Here is a 24,980-nt window from a genome sequence, read left to right as displayed (position 1 = left end):
CCACCAAAGCACCCCTGACACAGGCTCAACCAGCCTGTCATAGAAGTCATATAGTTGGAGAAAACTCCTAAAGGTCATGCAATCCAATTCTTTTCTGCCAGGAAGGGCACCATCTGATCCCTCCTGACAGAGGGCCACCCAGAATCTGCTTACACTCTACCAGACTCTGAAGCAGCAGCATATTCCTCCTCCCTACACAAAATTCTTCCTGATATTTAGGTGGAATCTCATTTTCCTCCCATTTGAATGCAATGCCCATTTGGGTTTAGCACAGTTGGTTAATCACCAAGCTGCAATACATTTTTCCAACCAGAAGGTTGACAGTTCGAAACCCGGATCAGGATGAGCGCCTGACCTTTAGCCCAGCTTCTGCTTACCTAGCAGTTTGAAAACAAATGTGAGTAGATCAATAGGAACAGCGTTAAAATGGGGAGGTATTTAGGCATGGTATTATGATCAGAAAAAGTAGGAAGTTTGCGAACAAAGAAATCTCTTCAGCAAAGAGATTTATTTATTCACTAGCCGTCCCCTGCCACGTGTTGCTGTGGCCCACATGGGGGTTCTGTGTAGGAGTTTAGCCCAATTCTATCGTTGATGGGGTTCAGAATGCTCTGTGATTGTAGGTGAACTATAAATCTCAACAACTACAACTCCCAAATGTCAGGGTCTATTTCCCTCTTTTGATATTTGTGCATATGGAGTATTTGTGCCAAGTTTGGTCCAGATCCATCCTTGTTTGAGTCCACAGTGGTCTCTCAATGTAGGTGAACTAAAACTCCCAAACTCAAGGTCAATGCCCAACAAACCCTTCTAGTGTTTTCTGTTGGTCATTCTGTGTGCCACGTTTGGTTCAATGCCATAATTGGTGGGGTTCAGAATGCTCTTTGATTGTAGGTGAACTATAAATCCCAGCAACGACAATTCCCAAATGACAAAATCAGTTTTTTTGAGTGGAGGACATAAATTGGACTGTTAGGTGTCTTGTGTCCAAATTTGGTGTCAATTCCCCCAGTGGTTTTTGAGTTCTGGGAATACCACAAACGAACATTACATTTTTATTTATATAGATTTATTAATTTATTTAGGACATTTATATCCTGTCCTATCTCGACCTCTGCAGAGGGACTCAGGGCAGCTAACAAACTGGCACCCCATAAAACCAAAACATAAATATACAATTTAAATAACAATATAGCAATAAAACAGTATAAAATAGTATCAAAACAATCGAATGGAGATGGAGCGAGAGCACCCCCTGTGGCCGGATCTGAGCACAGCCTCCTAAGATGCCGAATTATGGGAAAGCCTATATACAGCATATATGCCTCTATCGCGTGTCTGTCTTTGCCATCGTAGAATCATAGAGTCATAGAGTCATAGAATCAAAGAGTTGGAAGAGACCTCATGGGCCATCCAGTCCAACCCCATTCTGCCAAGAAGCAGGAATATTGCATTCAAATCACCCCTGACAGATGGCCATCCAGCCTCTGCTTAAAAGCTTCCAAAGAAGGAGCTCCACCACACTCCCTCCGGGGCAGAGAGTTCCACTGCTGAACGGCTCTCACAGTCAGGAAGTTCTTCCTAATGTTCAGATGGAATCTCCTCTCTTGTAGTTTGAAGCCATAGTTCCGCGTCCTAGTCTCCAAGGAAGCAGAAAACAAGCTTGCTCCCTCCTCCTCCCTGTGGCTTCCTCTCACATATTTATACATGGCTATCATATCTCCTCTCAGCCTTCTCTTCTTCAGGCTAAACATGCCCAGTTCCCTAAGCCGCTCCTCATAGGGCTTGTTCTCCAGACCCTGGATCATTTTAGTTGCCCTCCTCTGGACACATTCCAGCTTAGGGTCAATATCTCTCTTGAATTGTGGTGCCCAGAATTGGACACAATATTCCAGATGTGGTCTAACCAAACCAGAATAGAAGGGTTGCATGACTTCCCTGGATCTAGACACTATGCTCCTATTGACGCAGGCCAAAATCCCATTGGCTTTTTTTGCTGCCACATCACATTGTTGGCTCATGTTCAACTTCCTGTCCACGAGGACTCCAAGATCTTTTTCACACGTCCTGCTCTCGAGCCAGGCATTGTCCCCCATTCTGTATCTTTGCATTTCATTTTTTCTGCCAAAGTGGAGTATCTTGCATTTGTCACTGTTGAACTTCATTTTGTTAGTTTTGGCCCATCTCTCTAATCTGTCAAGATCGTTTTGAATTCTGCTCCTGTCCTCTGGACTATTGGCTATCCCTCCCCATTTGGTGTCGTCTACAAACTCGTATAATCGGCATTGACTGTTTGACGTGTTCTGTGATCCGCCCTGAGTCCCCTTCGGGGTGAGAAGGGCGGAGTAGAAGTTCTGTAAACAAACAAACAAATACGTAAACAAAGGCCCGCTCCTCAATGTGACATCCTTTCCAATCTCTCAAATGGATTGTGCTTTTCTTGCATGGCATCATGGAGGTGGACTTGATCATTTGGAGTCCAAAACACCTGGAGGGAGGGCCAAAGTTTGCCCATGCCTGGGCTAGAGGGTCTCTTCCAACTCTGATTCTACGTATGACTCTGTGACATAAGCCTGGCTTGTCTTCTGTCCCTCAGGGTGGTCAACTATTCTCCCGACCTGGATGCCGGCATCATTGACGACGCCTTTGCCCGGGCCTTCCGGGTCTGGAGCGAGGTCACTCCGCTGACCTTCACCCCCCAGGAGAGCGGTGACGTGGACATCCTCATCATGTTTGGAACTGACGGTGAGGAAGGGGAGAGGCGTCTCTGTGGGAGGGCTTCCTGTGGCGTCCTTTAAACCAGGTGGGGGCAAACTTTGGCCCGCCAGGTGTTTTGGACTGCAACTCCCACAATTCCTAACAACCATGCAATCCTAGAGTCAGAAGGGAGAGACCCCAAAGTCCATCTAGTCCAGCCTGCTTCTTCCAAGCAGGGAAACACCTCCAAGCCCTCCTGAGAGATGACCATTCAGTCTCTGTTTCAAGACCTCTAGAGAAGGAGACCATATTCCATGCAAGATAGAAGGGAACTCCAAAGGAGTTAGAAGGGGACCCCAAAGGCCATCCAGCCCAACCTTCTTCTGCCAGGCAGGAAAGCAACACCCAAGTCCTCCTGAGAGATGGTCACTCAGTCTCTGTTTCAAAACCTCCAGAGAAGGAGGATCCAGCAGACTTCAAGGCAGTTTACATTCCAAAAGAGTTGAAAGGGGTCCTCAAAGGCCATCCAGTCCAACCCCATTCTGTCACGCAGCCTTCATTACAAAGTCTCCAGAGAAAGAGACTCCCTTTGAATCAGGATGTGGGTCTCCTTGTGGAGAGAAAATGTGGGATATAAATAAACATAAACATAATCATCATCATCCTCATTGGCCCTCTTCCCTGTCCCTTCAGAGCATGGCGATGGCTACCCTTTTGACGGCAAGGATGGACTCCTGGCCCATGCATTCCCTCCGGGAAAAGACCGCTTCAGTGGAGATGCCCACTTTGACGATGATGAGTTCTGGACCCTGGGAACTGGGATTGGTGAGTTTGGCCGGCCAGCCGGGCTTGCACCCAATGCAATGTCCCTCTCCTTCCTTCCTTCCTTCCTTCCTTCCTTCCTTCCTTCCTTCCTTCCTTCCTTCCTTCCCTCCCTCCCTCCCTCCCTCCCTCCCTCCCTCCTTCCTTCCTTCCTTCCTTCCTTCCTTCCTTCCTTCCTTCCTTCCTTCCCGCCTTCCTTCCTTCCTTCCTTCCTTCCTTCCTTCCTTCCTTCCTTCTTCCCTTCCTTCCTCCCTTCCTTCCCTCCCCCTCCTTCCCTCCTTCCTTCCTTCTTTCCTTCCTTCTTTCCTTCTTTCTTTCTTTCTTTCTTTCTTTCTTTCTTTCCTTCCTTCTTTCCTTCCCGCCTTCCTTCCTTCCTTCCTTCCTTCCTTCCTTCCTTCCTTCCTTCCCTCCCTCCCTCCCTCCCTCCCTCCCTCCCTCCTTCCTTCCTTCCTTCCTTCCTTCCATCCATCCTTCCCTCCCTCCCTCCCTCCCTCCCTCTCTCCCTCCTTCCTTCCTTCCTTCCTTCCTTCCTTCCTTCCTTTTCCTTCCCTCCCTCCCTCCTTCCTTCCTTCCTTCCCTCCCTCCTTCTTTCCTTCCTTCCTTCCTTCTTTCCTTCCTTCCCTCCCTCCCTCCCTCCCTCCTTCCTCCCTCCCTCCTTCCTTCCTTCCTTCCCTCCCTCCTTCTTTCCTTCCTTCCTTCCTTCCTTCTTTCTTTCTTTCTTTCTTTCTTTCTTTCTTTCTTTCTTTCCTTCCCTCCCTCCCTCCCTCCCTCCCTCTTTCCTCCCTCCCTCCCTTCCTCTTTCCTCCCTCCCTCCTTCCTTCCTTCCTTCCTTCCTTCTTTCCTTCCCTCCCTCTTTCCTCCCTCCCTCCCTCCCTCCTTCCTTCCTTTCCTCCCTCCCTCTTTCCTCCCTCCCTCCCTCCTTCCTCCCTTTCCTCCCTCCCTCTTTCCTCCCTCCCTCCCTCCCTCCCTCCTTCCCTCCTTCCTTCCTTCCTTCCTTCCTTCCTTCCTTCCTTCCTTCTCCCCTTCTCCACTTCTGACCAAGACCCTTCCTCTTCCTTCCTTCTGCGCAGTGGTGAAGACCTACTACGGGAACGCCAAGGGCGCCAACTGCCGCTTCCCCTTTGTCTTTGAGGGAAAGTCCTACTCCTCTTGCACCACCGATGGGCGCTCCGATGGCCTCTCCTGGTGCGCCACCACCGCCGACTACGACAAGGACAAGACCTATGGCTTCTGCCCCAGCGAACGTGAGTCAAGGGCTTGCAAAGAAGGCTAAAGACCTTGCAGAACTGCAGCTTCCATGATGGACCCATAGTGCTGAGCCATGGCACTTAGGCTAGGATCACATGGCATTAATTCAGGAGTGTAGACTAGGCACAAGCCAACTTCAGTCCAATGAGTCCAATGGGTTGCAGAGATGGTAGTTATTCCATTCCTCAAGTTGTGTTTCCTATGATCCTGGGCAGGTAAAGAGAACGTACAGCCAAGAAAGGGGAGATCCAGGGGCCAAAACAAGCAAATTTCAGTCAGGAATGCATTCTGCATCCAAACACTCTTGCAGGCATGCCTTGGGAGCACATCCTTGGCGCATCTGGATTGAGAGGCTTTAATGCCATTGACTCTCTGGGTGTGTTTGCAAAGGCTTGGGAGGAAATCCCCGTCCTTAGTCAGCCCACCTCCATCCTACTGGGTAGGTCACATGCAAACATCTCTGTTATGGATGGATTTTGCATCCAAACCGCATTCTGTAAGCGTATCCTGACCTGGGGAGAATCTCCACTGTAGAATTAATGCATGATGGCACCACTCTGAACTGCCATAGTGCAGGCTATGGAGACCTGGGACTTGTAGTTTAGAAAGTATAGAAAGGGTAAGGACCTTGCTAAAGTACAACTTCCAGGATCCTATTGCATGCAACCAGGGTGGTTCCCTTGTATCAAGCTGCATTCATTGCACAGTTTGCACTCTCATTGATTCTTAACCATCGTTGGCTGGATTTGAGCAAGACCCCCAAGAGAGGGGTGTCCATAGACTGGGGGCAACTGCTGCAAAGCCCCTCTTGTGCTTTAGAGAGAAGACCTTCTTCCAGGGGGCATCTACACCAAAGAATTGGTGCAGATGGACACCACTTTATCATTGCTATGGAATCCTGGGAGTTATAGTTTGTGGAGGAACCATCACTCTTAAGTGGAGAAGGCCAAGGTGCTTTGAACACAATTGTCCTGCTTCTGGGCAGAATGGGGTTGGACTGGATGGCCTACAAGGTCTCTTCCAACCCTGTTAATCTATGATTCTAAGGACCTTGGGGAGCTACAACTCCTTGGATTCCATAGCATTGCCCCAGGGCTGCTCAAGTGAGAGTGAACTGCATCAGTTGAAGGATGGAGCATCCCTAAAGAGTCGACATAGTGCAATTTGGGAAGTCACCCAATGGGAATGCTTGCAGACTGCTCTGGATGCTCCTTCTCTGGTGCCTCTAGGACTGGTCACTAGGCTTGGGTAACAACGGAAAAATTTGGTTCTAAACTCGTTTCGTTTGTAGGGGGCGATGGCGTTTCGGGTTTTTTTTTGGACTTCCGAAATTGTCCTTTTCAAAATTTCGAAATTTCGAAATTTACGAAATTTCGTAAATTTCGAATCGATTCGTTAATGGCGGACGCGATTGCGCAATATGCTAAAAAAACCTCCAAATGGGACCGGGGGAACTTCTGAAGCTTCCCTCTTCCTCTGTTGTTGACTGTTGGTGTGATAAAACTAACAACAACTATATTATATTACATTATTATTATATTATTATATTATATATTATTATATTATATTATATTATTATAATATTATATTATATATATAATATTATAATATAATATATTATAAAATATTATATATATTATATTATAATATACAATTATAATATAATAATAATATATAATATATAATATAATAATATAATATATATATTATATTATTATAATATTATTATATTATATTATATTATATTATATTATATTATATTATATTATATTCTAGCTGTACCTGGCAACGCCTTCCTGTGGCATAGAGTGAGGGTATGAGAAATAAAGTAATGAGAAATTTTGAGCAAGAAGGATGCCAGGAAAAAGAGGAGGGAGGGGGGAATGTGGGATTTGCCAGCTGGAAGGAAGGAAGGAAGGAAGGAAGGAAGGAAGGAAGGAAGGAAGCTCAGTGCAGCCCAGAGTGAGGCAAGAAGAAGCATGAGGAAAGAAAATAATTACGAAATAATTACGAAAATTGGAAAAATTGTTTCGATTCTTAAATACCCCTCACACTATTCCTGCATGGCTCGATATTGGATCGTAAACTAATTTAAATACGAATTAATAACGAATAACGAAATTAATGAACTGGATCGGCCAAGCCTACTGGCCACGACTTAATTGGTCACAAGTCCGTAGGGCTCCTGCATTGCCTGGTGCAATGCCCCCCGAAACTTTGTCCCAGAGGGTCCAATAAGGACAACACCCTGGACCCACTTGCAATGAGACCCTCCTTGTGTGCCTCTCCCTCTGCAGTTCTCTTCACCTACGGAGGAAACGGTGATGGGGAGAAGTGCGTCTTCCCGTTCACCTTTGACGGCAAGTCCTACGACAGCTGCACCACCGAAGGACGGAGCGACGGGTACCGATGGTGCGCCACCACCGGGAACTTCGACCGGGACAAGAAGTACGGCTTCTGCCCCAACAGAGGTACAGCTGAACCCTACAGTTGGATGAGACCTCCCCAAAGACCATCCAGGCTAGCCCTCTTTGGCCAGGCTGTAAGGCACCCCCAAGCCCTCCCGACAGATGGCCATCCAGCTTGTGTCGAGCAGCGAAAGTTCTTCCTAATGTTGAGGTGGAATCTCTCTTTCTGTCATTCGAATCCACACCTCCATTGTGTCCCAGTCTTTGGAGCAGCAGAAAACGGGCTTGCCCCTTTCTCCTCCATGGGACCTCCTTCCAAATATGTAAACATGACTCTCCTCTCCCCTTCTCTCGGCCCCCTTCTCTCCAAGAGAGACACCCACACCTCCTTAAGCTGCTCGTAATCAGAGTTTGTAATTACCAGACCTCATTTTGTTGGCCCCAATTTAGGAGGCAACCTCTGACAGTGAGACCAAACTATCAGAGGCTTTCTAATGGGGGAACCCGCTATCTGGAAAGAGAAGAAAAGAGGAAAGACACATAATGGCTGAGAAAGGTACATTACAACAAGTTAAGGACCAGAGAAGCACAGAGTTTAGGGTAACCAATTTATTAAGGGATAATAAGCAGTCCGTAGTTAGTTTCCTGATCGTCTGAACATGCGCAGAGCCAAACAAGTAAGCTTTATGTTTCTGCAGCCTTTGGAACTCTCTGCTGCAGGCATGAAGGGAACAAATAATTTTGCCCAGGGGGGTTTCATGCAACAATTTGGGTGGAAGTTCCTTCCTTGGAGGCTGTTAAACAAAGGCTGGATGGCCATCTGTTGGGGGTGCTTTGATTGCAGGGCACAAGGGGGTGGGACTACATGGCCCATGTGGTCTCTTCCAACTCTGCTAAGCTATGAGTCTTTAGACCCCTTCCATCTTGTTCCTAATCCTTCCTGGATGGCTTTGCCCATAACGGGATATAAGGTTGTTATTCTAGATCAGTGGTTCTCAACCTGGGGATCGCGACCCCCAGGGGGGTCGCCTGGCCATTTTGAAGGGGTCGTGAGGCCACCTCCATTGGCCCCGCCCCAAGCACGTGGGCCAGGCGAGGACTCCTTGGCGTGAGGCCTGGCCTTGTGCAAAGCCTGCCTTGCTGTTGCATCCCAGTTCAAGAAACAAGACCATAAGATTAAATCCACCACTCTGGACTGTAGGAAAAGCAATCCTTGTTTATTGATGAAAAATTGGTTACAAAAGAAAGGTAAATGCAGAGTAAAAAAGCCACAGAAAAACACAGTAGTCAATAGGATCTCTGAACTTGAGCAAAACTTCAAAAGCCACAAAACAATAACCAGGAGTCTGTTAGCCTTTTACTAACCATGAACTTGGAAACTACAAGCCTCTGGGATTACTGGCCATGGAACACAGGAATTCTGCCAAGACCAGCCACAGTCCCAAACGTTGCTTGACCTAAAGAAGCACCCGGCAGGGACGCTCTTAAACCAAAGAAGCTATTCTTAGAAATGCCCCTTGACTTTTCTGTTTGGGCCTCTTTCTGCTGTAGGTGCTGTGACCTTCGTACAGACTGGGAAACAAATCTATCTCTCAGTATCTGTTCTCTTCGGTCCTCATTATCAACCCCAGGTGGGGAGATATCACGGCTAACTTCCAAAACATTCTCCTCTAACTGTTGGATTTCGTTTTCATTCCCACTGATCTCTGCATCAACAACAGATTCCACACTGTCAGAGTCAGGGAGAGCTTGCTCAGTTGGAAAAACTATCAAAGAATCCTGTTCACACAGATCAGGATCAGGCTGAACCCCAACACTCGCCTGCCTCGCACTCTAGTCATCCAGCGAGGGTGCGGGGCAGGCAAGGGGTCCTCCACACGAGGCCTGGCCTCACGCAAAGCCTGCGTGAGGCAGGTGAGGTTGGGGGTCACCACAACATATTTGGGGGTCACCACAACATGAGGAACCATATTTAGGGGTCCTGGTGTTAGAAAGGTTGAGAACCACTGTTCTAGATGATGCAGCCTGGAATCGCATTGGCCTTTATGGCTGCTGCCTCACACCATGGGCTCACGTTCCGCTTGTGGTCTCCTAACTTTCCTAGATCCCTTTCCCAGTGGCTGTTTCCCAATGATAATGATATCGAGGTAGAATTTAGAGGCTCCTTCCCAGGAGAGAGGAACCCTCAGACCCACCAATGAGGATCCGGTACTCTGGCGAGCAAAGGAAAGAGCCAATAGAATTTTCCCTGATTTTCCCCAATAAATCTCACCAAAGTTGAAGAAAAGCCACCGAGTTGTATTTATTTCGTCCAGCTGGTACGGATATCACTGAATGTATGTCTCTCCTGATGACATCTGTACCAGCTGGACATAATAAATACAACTTGGTGGCTTTTCTTCAACTTTGGTGAGATTTATTGGGAAAAATCTGGGAAAATTCTATTGGCTCTTTCCTTTGCTCGCCAGACTCATAGAATCAAAGAGTTGGAAGAGACCTCCTGGGCCATCATCTAGTCCAACCCCATTCTGCCAAGAAGCAGGAATGTTGCATTCAAAGCACCCCTGACAGATGGCCATCCAAGCCTCTGCTTAAAAGCTTACAAAGAAGGAGCCTCCACCACACTCCGGGGCAGAGAGTTCCACTGCTGAACGGCTCTCACAGTCAGGAAGTTCTTCCTCATGTTCAGGTGGAATCTCCTCTCTTGTAGTTTGAAGCCATTGCTCCGCGTCCTAGTCTCCAGGGAAACAGAAAACAGGCTTGCTCCCTCCTCCTCCTCCCTGTGGCTTCCTCTCACAAATTTATTATACATGGCCCTCATCATGTCTCCTCTCAGCCTTCTCTTCTTCAGGCTAAACATGCCCAGCTCCTTAAACCGCTCCTCATAGGGCTTGTTCTCCAGACCCTTGATCATTTTAGTCGCCCTCCAGCTTGTCCATGTCTCCCTTGAATTGTGGTGCCCAGAATTGGACACAATATTCCAGGTAAAGTGGTCTAACCAAGGCGGAATAGAGCATGGGGAGCATGACTTCCTTAGATCTAGACACTAGGCTCCTCTTGATGCAGGCCAACATCCCATTGGCTTTTTTTGCCGCCACATCACACTGTTGGCTCATGTTTAACGTTGTCCACGAGGACTCCAAGATCTTTTCCACACGTACTGCTCTCGAGCCAGGCGTCACCCATTCTGTCTCTTTGCATTTTGTTTTTCCTGCCAAAGTGGAGTCTCTTGCATTTGTCCCTGTTGAACTTCATTGTGTTAGTTTTGGCCCATCATCTCTCTAATCTGTCAAGATCGTTTTGAAGCCTGCTCCTGTCCTCTGGAGTCTTGGCTGTTGGTGGGTCTGAGAGCTCCTCTCTCCTGGGTGGGAGCCTCTAAATTCTAGCTCGATATCAATCTAAGTGCCCCCTCCCCACCTTCTATCCATGCGTTCTGTTTATTCCTTGCCTCTCCTCTCCTCTCCTTCCTTCCTTCCCAGACACGGCCGTGGTGGGGGGCAACTCCCAAGGCGAGCCCTGCGCCTTCCCCTTCACCTTCCTGGGCAAGAGCTACTCTTCCTGCACCTCCGAGGGCCGTGAGGACGGGCGGCTCTGGTGTGCCACCACCAGCAACTACGACGCCGACAAGAAGTGGGGCCTGTGCCCCGACCAAGGTCAGAAAGGAAGCCTCCCCAGGTGGGAGGGAGCCCACCTCAAGGGAAGGGGCCTGGGACCCCAAGACCCAGTTAGGAAACCCAAGCATGGGAGTGAAGACTCTCGGTTGACTGGGAGGCCGGCCGTGGGAATTCCCGGTGGGTGGAGAGAAAAAGCAGGGTATAAATCACCATAGGTCCAGTGGTTTTTGAGTTACGTTAATCCCACAAACAAACATGACATTTTTATTTATATAGATGGGTTCTTGATTATCCACCAAAGTAGGTATAGGTCAATAATCAATCAACAGGTAGGAAATATGAACTTATATTGGGTAATCAAGTACAGATTTACAGGTATAATGTTGATGCTCCATACATCAGAATGAGTAAAAAACTAAACATAAATTTGTAAATCTGTACTTGATTACCTAATATAAGTTTATATTTCCTACCTGTTGATTGATTATTGACATATACATACTTTGGTGGATAATCAAGAACCCATCTATATAAATAAAAATGTCATGTTCTAGGTTCTTGTGGGTTTTTTCGGGCTATAGAGCCATGTTCTAGAGGCATTTCTCCTGACGTTTCGCCTGCATCTATGGCAAGCATCCTCAGAGGTAGTGAGGTCTTTGGAATTAGGACAATGGGTTTATATATCTGTGGAATGGCTGGGGTGGGGCAAAGAGCTCTTCTCTGCTGGAGCTAGGTGTGAATGTTTAGCTGATCACCTTCATTAGCATTTGAAGGCCTGCCTGAGCCTGGGAAAATCTCTTGCTGGGAGGTGTTAAGCAACAGATTTTCCCAGGCTCAGGCAGGCCTTCAAATGCTAATGAAGGTGATCAGCTAGACATTCACACCTGACTGCGGCAGGGAAGAGCTCCTTGCCCCACCCCAGCCATTCCACAGACATATAAACCCATTTTTCCTACTTCCAACAGACCTTCTCAATCTCTGAGGATGCTTGCCATAGATGCAGGCGAAACGTCAGGAGAAATGCCTCTAGAACATGGCTCTATAGCCCGAAAAAACCCACAAGAACCTAGTGATTCCAGCCATGAAAGCCTTCGACAATACAATGTCATGTTCATTTGTGGGATTAATGTAACTCAAAAACCACTGGACGAATTGACAACAAATTTGGACACAAGACACCTCTCCGGCCAGGGAGTGACCATCACTCATAAAAACATTGAAAAACACCGCAAAAGAGATTTAAAAAGCCAAAAAACACAAAAATACATTACAATGCATGTGCATAACCACCACATATATACAAAAATTTATATACACACATATACACACACACACAAAACACATATACACAGTCTGGGCCACAGCAATGCATGGCAGGGGACATCTAGTTTAATTTATACAAATCAACATAAACATATGTATTGTTGAAGTAACAGGAAAGGCATTGCAGACTCATCCAACCAGAGAAGTCGGCCATAGCAGAGCACTTGATGAACCAACTGGACACAGCAGATTATTATTGGAGAACACAGAAGTGCTGGACCACTCTCACAACCACCATGTCAGACGACACAGAGAAGCCACTGAAATCCACAAGAAGCAGGTGGACAATGTAAACAGAAAAGAGGAAACCATGGAAATGAACAAAATCTGGCTACCAGTATTAAAAAAAACTCTAAAATCAGGACAGTCAAACAACTCTCTCAAACACAGAGGAACTCCAGACAGGAAACAATCAGGGACAGCTAATCACCTCTCAACAAAGGATTCCCCCAGGCACTAACAAGACACACCTGAAAACTGCCAAGCCATCAAATGCTAATCAAGGTGGCCAACTGAAACATTCACACCTAGCTCCAACAGACAAGAGTTCTTTCTCCCACCCTGGACATCATTCCACAGAAATATAAACCCCACTTGCCTCATTTCCAACAGACCTCACAACCTCTGAGGATGCCTGCCATAGATGTGGGTGAAACGTCAGGAGAGAATGCTTCTAGAACATGGCCATCTAGCCTGAAAAACCTACAACAACCCAATGCTTAAAACCCATGTTACAGAGTGTTGTCTGCTTTGAACTGGATTATATGAGTCTCCACTACTAGATAATCTGGGATCAAATCCTGGGACACAGAGCAGTGTAGATCCATCCTAAGAGAAGCAGAAGTGTCATTTAAGTGGCATTGGGGTTGAGCTCCAACTTGTGGCGGGGGTGTTAAGGACTCTAATTAGGGGGTGGTCTAATCATTGCCAGGGAGTCTGCATACACCTGTGTTGGGTCTGTGGGGGGGTCCCAAGGGGTCTGCCACCCCCGGCCCATCGCCCGCCTTCTGCCTTGCAGGATACAGCCTCTTCCTGGTGGCCGCCCATGAGTTTGGCCATGCGCTGGGCTTGGAGCACTCCAGCGTGCGCGATGCCCTCATGTACCCCATGTACACCTACCTGGCCGACTTCCAGCTGCACCCGGACGACATAGAAGGGATCCAGTACCTGTACGGTGAGTGGACAGCCATGTGGCCCCCGCCCCAGGCCCCCACCCACCCTCTCGGTCCCCTTGATGTCCATTGGGGGTCATAGGATCATACAATCATAGAACTGGAAGGGGTACGCAAAGGCCATCCAGTCCAACCCCATTCTGACAGGCAGCCATCCATCCAGCCTCTGCTTAAAATCCTATTGAAAAGGAGGCCCCACTGTATTGCAAGGCAGCATCGTTCACACTTGAATGGCTCTGACCATCACCAAGTTCTTCCTAATGTTTAGGAGGAATCTCTGGATGGCCATCTGTTGGGGGGGATTTGAAGATGTCTTCTTGCCTGGCAGAAAGAAGGGGGTTGGACTAGATGGGTTTTGTGGTTTCTATGATTCTATTTGTAAGCCGCCCCAAGTCTCTTTGGGAGATGGTGGCGGGATATAAATAAAGCTATTATTATTATTATTATTATTATTATTATTATTATTATTATTATTATTTTACTGACACAAAACACTGAAATACTAATACTAATACTAATACTAATACTAATACTAATACTAACAACAACAACAACAACAACAACAATAATAGCTTTATTTATATCCCATCACCATCTCCCAAAGGGACTTGGGGGCAGCAGATTATTATTATTATTATTATTATTATTATTATTATTATTATTATTACTACTATTTTACTGACACAAAACACTATAATAATAATAATAATAGCTTTATTTATATCCCATCACCATCTCCCAAAGGGACTTGGGGGCAGCAGATTATTATTATTATTATTATTATTATTATTATTATTATTATTATTATTTACTGACACAAAACACTATAATAATAATAATAATAATAATAATAATAATAATAATAATAATAATAATAGCTTTATTTATATCCCATCACTATCTCCCAAAGGGACTTGGGGCAGATGATGATGATGATTATTATTATTATTATTCTGACACAAAACACAATAATAATAATAATAATAATAATAATAATAATAATAATAATATTTTACTGACACAAAACACTAAAATAATAATAATAATAATAATAATAATAATAATAATAATAATAATAATAATAGCTTTATTTATAGCCCATCATCATCTCCAAAAGGGACTTGAGACAAATTATTATTATTATTATTATTTCACTGACACAAAACACAATAATAATAATAATAATAATAATAATAATAATCTTTTACTGACACAAAACACAATTATTATTATTATTATTATTATTATTATTATTTTACTGACACAAAACACTAAAATAATAATAATAATAATAATAATAATAATAATAATAATAATAGCTTTATTTATATCCAATCACTATTTCCCAAAGGGACTTGGGGGCAGCATATTATTATTATTATTTTACTGACACAAAACACGATAATAATAATAATAATAATAATAATAATAATAATAGCTTTATTTATATCCCATCACCATCTCCCAAAGGGACTTGAGGCAGATTATTATTATTATTATTATTATTATTATTATTATTTCTGACACAAAGCACAATAATAATAATAATAATAATAATAATAATAATAGCTTTATTTATATCCAATCACTATTTCCCAAAGGGACTTGGGGGCAGCATATTATTATTATTATTTTACTGACACAAAACACAATAATAATAATAATAATAATAATAATAATAATAATAGCTTTATTTATATCCCATCACCATCTCCCAAAGGGACTTGAGGCAGATTATTATTATTATTATTATTATTATTATTATTATTTCTGACACAAAGCACAATAATAATAATAATAATAATAATAATAATAATAATAGCTTTATTTATATCCAATCACTATTTCCCAAAGGGACTTGGGGGCAGCATATTATTATTATTATTTTACTGACACAAAACACAATAATAATAATAATAATAATAATAATAATAATAATAATAGCTTTATTTATATCCCATCACCATCTCCCAAAGGGACTTGAGGCAGATTATTATTATTATTATTATTATTATTATTATTATTTCTGACACAAAGCACAATAATAATAATAATAATAATAATACTAGCTTTATTTATAATCTCACCATCTCCCAAAGGGACTTGGGACAGATTATTATTATTATTATTAATAATAATAATAATAATAATAATAATATTTTACTGACACAAAACACTAAAATAATAATAATAATAATAATAATAATAATAATAATAATAATAATAATAGCTTTATTTATATCCCATCAACATCTCCCAAAGGGATTTGGGGGCAGATAATAATAATAATAATAATAATAATAATAATAATAATAGCTTTATTTATAATCTCATCACCATCTCCCAAAGGGACTTGGGACAGATTATTATTATTATTATTATTATTAATAATAATAATAATAATAATAATATTTTACTGACACAAAACACAATTATTATTATTATTATTATTATTATTATTATTATTATTTTACTGACACAAAACACTAAAATAATAATAATAATAATAATAATAATAATAATAATAATAATAATAATAGCTTTATTTATATCCCATCACCATCTCCCAAAGGGATTTGGGGGCACATTATTATTATTATTATTATTATTATTATTATTATTATTATTATTATTGGGAGTCCCTTCCAAGTCCAAGCGTCTCAGACTCTGTGCGTAGCCCGGTTTGGAGGCCCTGACCCCTCCCTGGCCACCCTTTGTGTCCACTCCAGCCGGACAGGGCCTCTTACCCGGGCGCATTGTCCATCTCGGTCCACAGGGAAGGGCTCAGGCCCGCAGCCCACGCAAAGCCCCGATGTCCCGGACACGGAGCCCCCCACAGAGGCGGACGACTACGATGATGCATCCACCACGGACGAGTCGGGCTCTTCGGTGACGGAGACCACGCCAGTGGACCGGCCGGAGGAGGACGCCTGCAGGGTCCAGGAATTCGACACTGTGGCCGAGATCAAGAAGGAGCTGCACCTCTTCAAAGACGGGTCAGAAGAAGTGGCCTTTCCCGGTTCACTTGGTGCACTTTGGAACATCTTTGCCAAACATTAACTGTGGGGTTTGTGCAAAGAAAACCATCAATGTTCCAAAGTAAACACCTCTGTGTGTGTGTGTTAATATGCACACAGAGACATGTATACACACACATATACACATATGGAGAACCCGGTGGCGCAGTGGGTTAAACCTTGTTGACCGAAAGGTCACAGGTTTGAATCCGGGGAGCTGGGTGAGCTCCCGCTGTTAGCCCCAGCTTCTGCCAACCTAGCAGTTTGAAAACATGCAAATGTGAGTAGATCAATAGGTACTGCTCTGGCAGGAAGGTAATGGCACTCCATGTAGTCATGCTGGCCACATGACCTTGGAGCTGGGTGAGCTCCCGCTATTAGCCCCAGCTTCTGCCAACCTAGCAGTTTGAAAACATGCAAATCTGAGTAGATCAATAGGTACTGCTCTGGCAGGAAGGTAATGGCACTCCATGTAGTCATGTTGGCCACATGACCTTGGAGCTGGGTGAGCTCCCGCTATTAGCCCCAGCTTCTGCCAACCTAGCAGTTTGAAAACATGCACATGTGAGTAGATCAATAGGTACTGCTCTGGCAGGAAGGTAATGGCACTCCATGTAGTCATGTTGGCCACATGACCTTGGAGCTGGGTGAGCTCCCGCTATTAGCCCCAGCTTCTGCCAACCTAGCAGTTTGAAAACATGCAAATCTGAGTAGATCAATAGGTACTGCTCTGGCAGGAAGGTAATGGCACTCCATGTAGTCATGTTGGCCACATGACCTTGGAGCTGGGTGAGCTCCCGCTATTAGCCCCAGCTTCTGCCAACCTAGCAGTTTGAAAACATGCAAATGTGAGTAGATCAATAGGTACTGCTCTGGCAGGAAGGTAATGGCACTCCATGTAGTCATGCTGGCCACATGACCTTGGAGCTGGGTGAGCTCCCACTATTAGCCCCAGCTTCCGCCAACCTAGCAGTTTGAAAACATGCAAATGTGAGTAGATCAATAGGTACTGCTCTGGCAGGAAGGTAATGGCACTCTATGTAGTCATGCTGGCCACATGACCTTGGAGATGTCTATGGACAACACCGGCTCCCTCGGTGGCACAGTGGGTTAAACCGCAGAGCTGCTGAGCTTGTTGACCGAAAGGCCGTACATTTGAATCCGGGGAGCAGGGTGAGCTCCTGCTGTTAGGTCTAGCTTCTGCCAACCTAGCAGTTTGAAAACATGCACATGTGAGTAGATCAATAGGTACTGCTCTGGCAGGAAGGTAATGGCACTCCATGTAGTCATGCTGGCCACATGACCTTGGAGATGTCTATGGACAACACCGGCTCCCTCGGTAGCACAGTGGGTTAAACCGCAGAGCTGCTGAGCTTGTTGACCGAAAGGTCACAGGTTTGAATCCGGGGAGCGGGGTGAGCTCCTGCTGTTAGGCCTAGCTTCTGCCAATCTAGCAGTTTGAAAACATGCAAATGTGAGTAGATCAATTTGGTGGGAAGGTAACGGTGCTCCATGCAGTCATGCTGGCCACATGACCTTGGAGGTGTCTATGGACAACGCCGGCTCTTCGGCTTAGGAATGGAGATGAGCACCTGAGACCCAGAGTCAGGGGACTTAATGTCAGGGGAAAACGTTTACCTTACACACACACACACACACACACACACACACCCTCATATATGCTCAGTAGACTCTCAGTTAACTGGAACTGAAGCAACCAGAGCTCTCAAGCAACCGGCAAAATGATAAAAATTGAAATAAAATGTAATAGGAAATCAATGTTCGCTACTGGGACTAAAATTGCAGACGACTTTGTGCTTTTCCTGCATGGCAGAATAGGGTTGGACTAGATGTCCCATGTGGTCTCTTCCAACTCTAGGATTCTATGATTGTCAAAGCTGTTTTTATAATGTAATCAAATAGTATTTGTCTTAATTTCATTTAATCACTTAGAATTACATCCTGCCAAACAGCATCTATGGTAAAAGGTTGGTTTTCTTGCACAAAACCCATTGTTTGTGTAGACAATATATGTATAATGAATTGTTGAAGGTTTTCATGGCTGGAATCACTGGGTTGTTGGTCTATATGGCCATGTTCTAGAAGCATTCTCTCCTGACGTTTTGCCTGCATCTGTGGCTAAAGGCATCCTCAGAGGTTGTGAGGTTTGTTGGAAACTAGGTTAATGGGTTCAATGTAGACCTCACAACCTCTAAGGATGCCAACCATAGATACAGGCGAAACGTCAGGAGAGAATGCTTCTAGAACATGGCCATATAGCCCAAAAAACCTACAACAACCCAATATATGTATATCTCAAAATAGTAAATTATATAGTGTATATAATATACTATTTTACAAAATAGTATATACAAAATAGTATATCTCAAAATGTTGGAATGTGTGAGTGTGCAAAAAGCCTCATGCCACTCAAAGAGGTTTTCATGGAGAGTAAGTCCCCAAATATGAGAAATCTTGGCCATTTTCGGATGGCGAGTGTCATCAGGGAAGAGAAAATGCATCGGAATGAGTTCCATGCCTATGTTCCTCATGCGGACCCCTCCCATTGTTTCCCCTTGGGCACTCTTGGGCACATATATTGGGATCCTTCCCTATGAATTTGAGACCAAAACGTCCAAACCCAGGTGACTTGGGGCCAGTCGCAGGTGGCGTCCGAAAGTGCACTTTGGTGTTGATTGTGCCTCTCTTCTCTTTAGGAAATACTGGCGGAAGTTGACCACTGGCTCCGAGTCCCTCGAGGGTCCTCTGCGCATCCAGGACACCTGGCCGGCCCTCCCCAGCACCATCGACGCCGCCTTCCAGGACCGGATGACCAAGAAGGTCTTCTTCTTCGCAGGTGAGGCCACCCTCCTGCCACCCTTTGGACCCTTGACCGCCTGCCACCAAAAAGGCTCCAGAGGGAATGATGGGACAGTCTTGCCATTGAGGGCGTGGTGACCATGGGGCCGCCACCAAAAAGGCTCCAGAGGGAATGATGGGACAGTCTTGCCATTGAGGACGTGGTGACCATGGGGCCGCCACCAAAAAGGCTCCAGAGGGAATGATGGGACAGTCTTGCCATTGAGGACGTGGTGACCATGGGGCCGCCACCAAAAAGGCTCCAGAGGGAATGATGGGACAGTCTTGCCATTGAGGACGTGGTGACCATGGGGCCGCCACCAAAAAGGCTCCAGAGGGAATGATGGGATAGTCTTGCCATTGAGGACGTGGTGACCATGGGGCCGCCACCAAAAAGGCTCCAGAGGGAATGATGGGACAGTCTTGCCATTGAGGACGTGGTGACCATGGGGCCGCCACCAAAAAGGCTCCAGAGGGAATGATGGGACAGTCTTGCCATTGAGGACGTGGTGACCATGGGGCCGCCACCAAAAAGGTTCCAGAGGGAATGATGGGACAGTCTTGCCATTGAGGACGTGGTGACCATGGGGCCGCCACCAAAAAGGCTCCAGAGGGAATGATGGGATAGTCTTGCCATTGAGGACGTGGTGACCATGGGGCCGCCACCAAAAAGGCTCCAGAGGGAATGATGGGACAGTCTTGCCATTGAGGACGTGGTGACCATGGGGCCGCCACCAAAAAGGCTCCAGAGGGAATGATGGGACAGTCTTGCCATTGAGGACGTGGTGACCATGGGGCCAACGACTTTGTGCAAGCTTAGCATGCACTACACTCCTCTGCAAGCTCAGGTTGGATCTACGCTGCCGTAACCTACATTAGATAGGCCTACACCAGGGATGGGGAAACTTTAGCCCTTCCTCCAGGTGTTTTGGACTTCAATTCCCACAATTCCTGGCTTCAGACCCTTTCCTTTTCCCCCTCAGCCGCTTAGTAAAAACAGCAAAGTGAAAAAGACACTTTAAAGGAGCAGGTAAATCCAATTAGATAAAAAGATAAGCAGGAAAAAAATTACTCAGTTCTTGTGGGTTTTTTCGGGCTATATGGCCATGTTCTAGAGGCATTTCTCCTGACGTTTCTCCTGCATCTATGGCAAGCGAGCCCGAAAAAACCCACAAGAACTGAGTGATTCCAGCCATGAAAACCTTCGACAATACAGGAAAAAATTAGTCCAAGGTAGAGTTCAGCAATGTCCGAAAACAAAGTCCACAACTCTCTAACAAAACCCAAAGAATCAGGAAACGTTGATCCAAGGCATGAGTAGATAATCACAAGAGACAAAAACTAAACTAGGAAACAAGAAAATCTTAAGCATGAATCTTCCAAGCAAGGCTTCGATGAGACGAGGACAAGAACTGAGTATGATTCTAAACGAGGCTGGATGGCCATCTGTCAGGGGTGATTTGAATGCAATATTCCTGTTTCTTGGCAGGGGGTTGGACTGGATGGCCCATGAGGTCTCTTCCAACTCTTTGATTCTATGATTCTATGATTCTATGATGCTTCATCTGACTGTATTTTCCATGCTTGGAACTTTTAAGCCTTTCCAAACACTCAGAAACTGGTTTCGCTTTCCTTGAGTGGCCCTTATCCTTTTCTCTTGAAGCCTGGCAGAACAGCAAAGGCCTTGCTCAGCCTGTCTGTTTTGACTAATTTCTGCCACCTATCTATATGCTCATTAGTTTCTGCGGGTGCCGAGTTGTTTCAAGCCCCAAATCCTGGGAACTCTCTGGGAGCAATCCAGGGAGTAAACCATCATCCCTGTACCCTGTAGGAACATTCTCATGGGAAACTACACTTTGAACAGGTGCCTCTCTGTCATTCTCTGCATCAATATCACCGACCAAACCATTGCCACCTTGAACCTCATTTACATCATTCCCCACATCCAAAGCACCCTGATCCTGAAACACAATCACAGGCTACAATAGAATCATAGAATCATAGAATCAAAGAGTTGGAAGAGACCTCATGGGCCATCCAGTCCAACCCCATTCTGCCAAGAAGCAGGAATATTGCATTCAAATCACCCCTGACAAATGGCCATCCAGCCTCTGCTTAAAAGCTTCCAAAGAAGGAGCCTCCACCACACTCAGGGGCAGAGAGTTCCACTGCTGAATGGCTCTCACAGTCAGGAAGTTCTTCCTCATGTTCAGATGGAATCTCCTCTCTTGTACTTTGAAGCCATTGTTCCATTGCGTCCTAGTCTCCAGGGAAGCAGAAAGGAAGCTTGCTCCCTCCTCCTCCCTGTGGCTTCCTCTCACATATTTATACATGGCTATCATGTCTCCTCTCAGCCTTCTCTTCTTCAGGCTAAACATGCCCAGCTCCTTAAGCCGCTCCTCGTAGGGCTTGTTCTCCAGACCCTTGATCATTTTAGTCGCCCTCCTCTGGACACATTCCAGCTTGAAATCCAACAGGGTGCTATGGAAATGTTTTGCCTCTTACTTGAATGTGGACTGGATTTTGGAACTGCAATATATGGTCAGTGTAGATCCATAGAATGAGGTCCAAACTGCACTATATGGGTTTGGACTGACCATATAGGTAGTGCTGCTCCAAACGCCATTATATGCCAGTGTAGCTCCAGGCTAATATGTATGTCTTGCCCCTCATAAGGTAATTCATGGCTTTCACCTGCCCACAAAGACGCCCCAGTCCCAGCCCGAGGCCCAGTTGTGGACTGGTGATGGTCTAGGGTCATCCACCAGTACGAGGTCTCTGTGAGTCAATGGCCAGAGTCCAAAGTCCTTCCTGCTCTTAGAATGTGTCCAGAGGAGGGCGACTAAAATGATCAAGGGTCTGGAGAACAAGCCCTATGAGGAGCGGCTTAGGGAACTGGGCATGTTTAGCCTGAAGAAGAGAAGGCTGAGAGGAGATATGATAGCCATGTATAAATATGTGAGAGGAAGCCACAGGGAGGAGGAGGGAGCAAGCTTCCTTTCTGCTTCCTTGGAGACTAGGACGCAATGGAGCAATGGCTTCAAACTACAAGAGAGGAGATTCCATCTGAACATGAGGAAGAACTTCCTGACTGTGAGAGCTGTTCAGCAGTGGAACTCTCTGCCCCGGAGTGTGGTGGAGGCTCCTTCTTTGGAAGCTTTTAAGCAGAGGCTGGATGGCCATCTGTCAGGGGTGATTTGAATGCAACATTCCTGCTTCTTGGCAGAATGGGGTTGGACTGGATGGCCCATGAGGTCTCTTCCAACTCTTTGATTCTATGATTCTATGAATTAGAATAACTTTCTTGCCATTGTTGCAAAACAAAACCCCAATCTCTCTCTCAGCCTATTTGTCCTTGTTTTTGTCACCCTGTGCCATCTGCCAGTTGTTAATAACTGAAAAAAAGAAGACTATCCAGGGTGAGACGGATCCTTAAGAATATTCTGAGCGTTCTTAAGGCAGTGGGAATGATAAAGTTCTTCCAAAGAGGGAAGCAAGAGGGTAACCAATCATTCTCTGGGCAGCAGTGATACGTAACCCATAGCAGTGCCTTCCTACCTGCCATTGTGCAATGAGCAAACCATATCCAGATGCAAGCCTCCCAACCTTGTGCGCAACCCATGTTCTCTCAGGGCTAGTGGGGAGTCTGTCGGAACTGCGAGGTCAAGTTGGTAGCCTTGAGACCCAGCACCCCCTTTATTGAGACCCCCTTCTTTGTGTCCCACAGGGCAGCGCTTTTGGGTGTACCAGGGGACGCGGGTCTTGGGCCCCCGCAGCATCGAGAAGCTGGGCCTCGGCAGAGACGTCCAGAAGATCGTGGGCGCCATCCAGCGCAAGAACGGCAAAGTCCTCCTCTTCAGCGGAGAGCGGTTCTGGAGGTAGAAGGGGAGGGGTCTTTGGGGAGCGGGGACCCAAAGGTCACGTGGGCAAGCCCTTCTTGCTTGTTGTGGGAGGAATGACTAAAATGATCAAGGGTCTGGAGAACAAGCCCTATGAGGAGCGGCTTAGGGAACTGGGCATGTTTAGCCTGAAGAAGAGAAGGCTGAGAGGAGACATGATGAGGGCCATGTATAAATACGTGAGAGGAAGCCACAGGGAGGAGGAGGAGGGAGCAAGCTTCCTTTCTGCTTCCCTGGAGACTAGGACGCAAGGGAGGAATGGCTTCAAAGTACAAGAGAGGAGATTCCACCTGAACATGAGGAAGAACTTCCTGACTGTGAGAGCCGTTCAGCAGTGGAACTCTCTGCCCCGGAGTGTGGTGGAGGCTCCTTCTTTGGAGGCTTTTAAGCAGAGGCTGGATGGCCATCTGTCAGGGGTGGTTTGAATGCAATATTCCTGCTTCTTGGCAGAATGGGGTTGGACTGGATGGCCCATGAGGTCTCTTCCAACTCTTTGATTCTATGATTCTATGAATCCCCAGTGGGTGGGCCACCCGAGGGAAGGTAGCAAGACACCAAGTAGCAGGGGTTTCCCAAGATCTGTAATTGGTTAAATGGACGAACCCAGAGGGTGCTCACCAATGCTTCCTCTTCATCCTGGAAAGAAGTGATGAGTGGAGTGCCGCAGGGTTCCGTCCTGGGCCCGGTCCTGATCAGGATCTTTATTAATGACTGAGATGAAGGGCTAGAAGGCATGATCATCAAGTCTGCAGACGGGACCAAATTGGGAGGGAGAGTTAAGACTCCAGAGGACAGGAGCAGGATTCAAAACGATCTTGACAGATTAGAGAGATGATTGGCCAAAACTAGCACAATGAAGTTCAACGGGGACACATGCAAGATACTCCACTTTGGCAGGAAAAACAAAATGCAAAGATACAAAATGGGGGACAATGCCTGGCTTGAGAGCAGGACGTGGGAAAAAGATCTTGGAGTCCTCGTGGGGAGGAAGGTGAACATGGGCCAGGAATGTGATGTGGTGGTAAAAAAAGCCAATGGGGTTTTGGCCTGCATCAAGAGGAGCCTAGTGTCTAGATCAAGCGAAGTCATGCTCCCCATGCTCTACTCTGCTTTGATTAGACCACTTGACCTGAAATATTGTGTCCCATTCTGGGCCCCACAATTCAAGAGAGATATTGACTCTAAACTGAAATGTGTCCAGAGGAGGGTGACTCAAATGATCAAGGGTCTGGAGAACAAGCCCTATGAGGAGCGGCTTAAGGAGTTGAGCATGTTTAGCCTGAAGAAGAGAAGGCTGAGAGGAGATATGATAAGGGCAAAGTATTGGACACAATATCACAGGTAAAGTGGTCTAACCAAAGCAGAATAGAGCATGGGTAGCTTTACTTCCCTAGATCTAGACACTAGGCTCCTATTGACGCAGGCCAAAATCCCATTGGCTTTTTTTGCCGCCACGTCACATTGTTGGCTCATGTTTAACTTCCTCCCCACGAGAACTCCAAGATCTTTTCCACACATCCTGCTCTCGAGCCAGGCCTCATCGTCCCCCATTCTGGGGACTTCTGGTTACAAAACAGGTTCAATTTACTTAGAGCAGTTCAAAACACATCCATTCCAGTAAGCGAGAAGGCATGAAGTACACAGTAGGCAGTACAAAGGAAGTGAAAGCACCAACAATCCTGCAGCTGCTTGGCAGATATCAGATACTCCCTAATTTCTCACAACTCAGCACTGAGAGTATCTCAGGGTTACTTTCTCACAGCCTCAAACATAAGCAGACATCACAGCAATACAACCTTGTGGCATCCATATTGCAACTACATGAAATTACATTTAAACACATGACATACTTCAACATAATGAGAACTGGGGGTAAAAGGCCACAATTTGGCCCCAGTCGGCTTCAGAGCCTGGCTTCTTT

General features: G+C 45.7%; 1 protein-coding gene across 1 annotated transcript in view; it reads left to right on the top strand.

Moving 5' to 3' along the window:
- MMP9 (matrix metallopeptidase 9) overlaps positions 1–24,980 on the top strand; it is a 33,138-nt gene that overhangs the window by 5,643 nt on the left and 2,515 nt on the right. The window contains exons 3-11 of the mRNA XM_067468332.1: positions 2,597–2,745; positions 3,391–3,522; positions 4,590–4,763; positions 7,065–7,238; positions 10,655–10,828; positions 13,131–13,286; positions 16,061–16,280; positions 19,019–19,158; positions 22,888–23,038. Of these exons, the coding sequence (XP_067324433.1) occupies positions 2,597–2,745; positions 3,391–3,522; positions 4,590–4,763; positions 7,065–7,238; positions 10,655–10,828; positions 13,131–13,286; positions 16,061–16,280; positions 19,019–19,158; positions 22,888–23,038 (1,470 nt within the window). The remainder of the gene's footprint in view (positions 1–2,596; positions 2,746–3,390; positions 3,523–4,589; positions 4,764–7,064; positions 7,239–10,654; positions 10,829–13,130; positions 13,287–16,060; positions 16,281–19,018; positions 19,159–22,887; positions 23,039–24,980) is intronic.

This window comes from Anolis sagrei, chromosome 4 (genome assembly GCF_037176765.1).
Source record: "Anolis sagrei isolate rAnoSag1 chromosome 4, rAnoSag1.mat, whole genome shotgun sequence".
NCBI classification, from domain to species: Eukaryota; Metazoa; Chordata; class Lepidosauria; order Squamata; family Dactyloidae; genus Anolis; species Anolis sagrei.
This window is presented reverse-complemented; position numbering and strand designations above follow the sequence as displayed.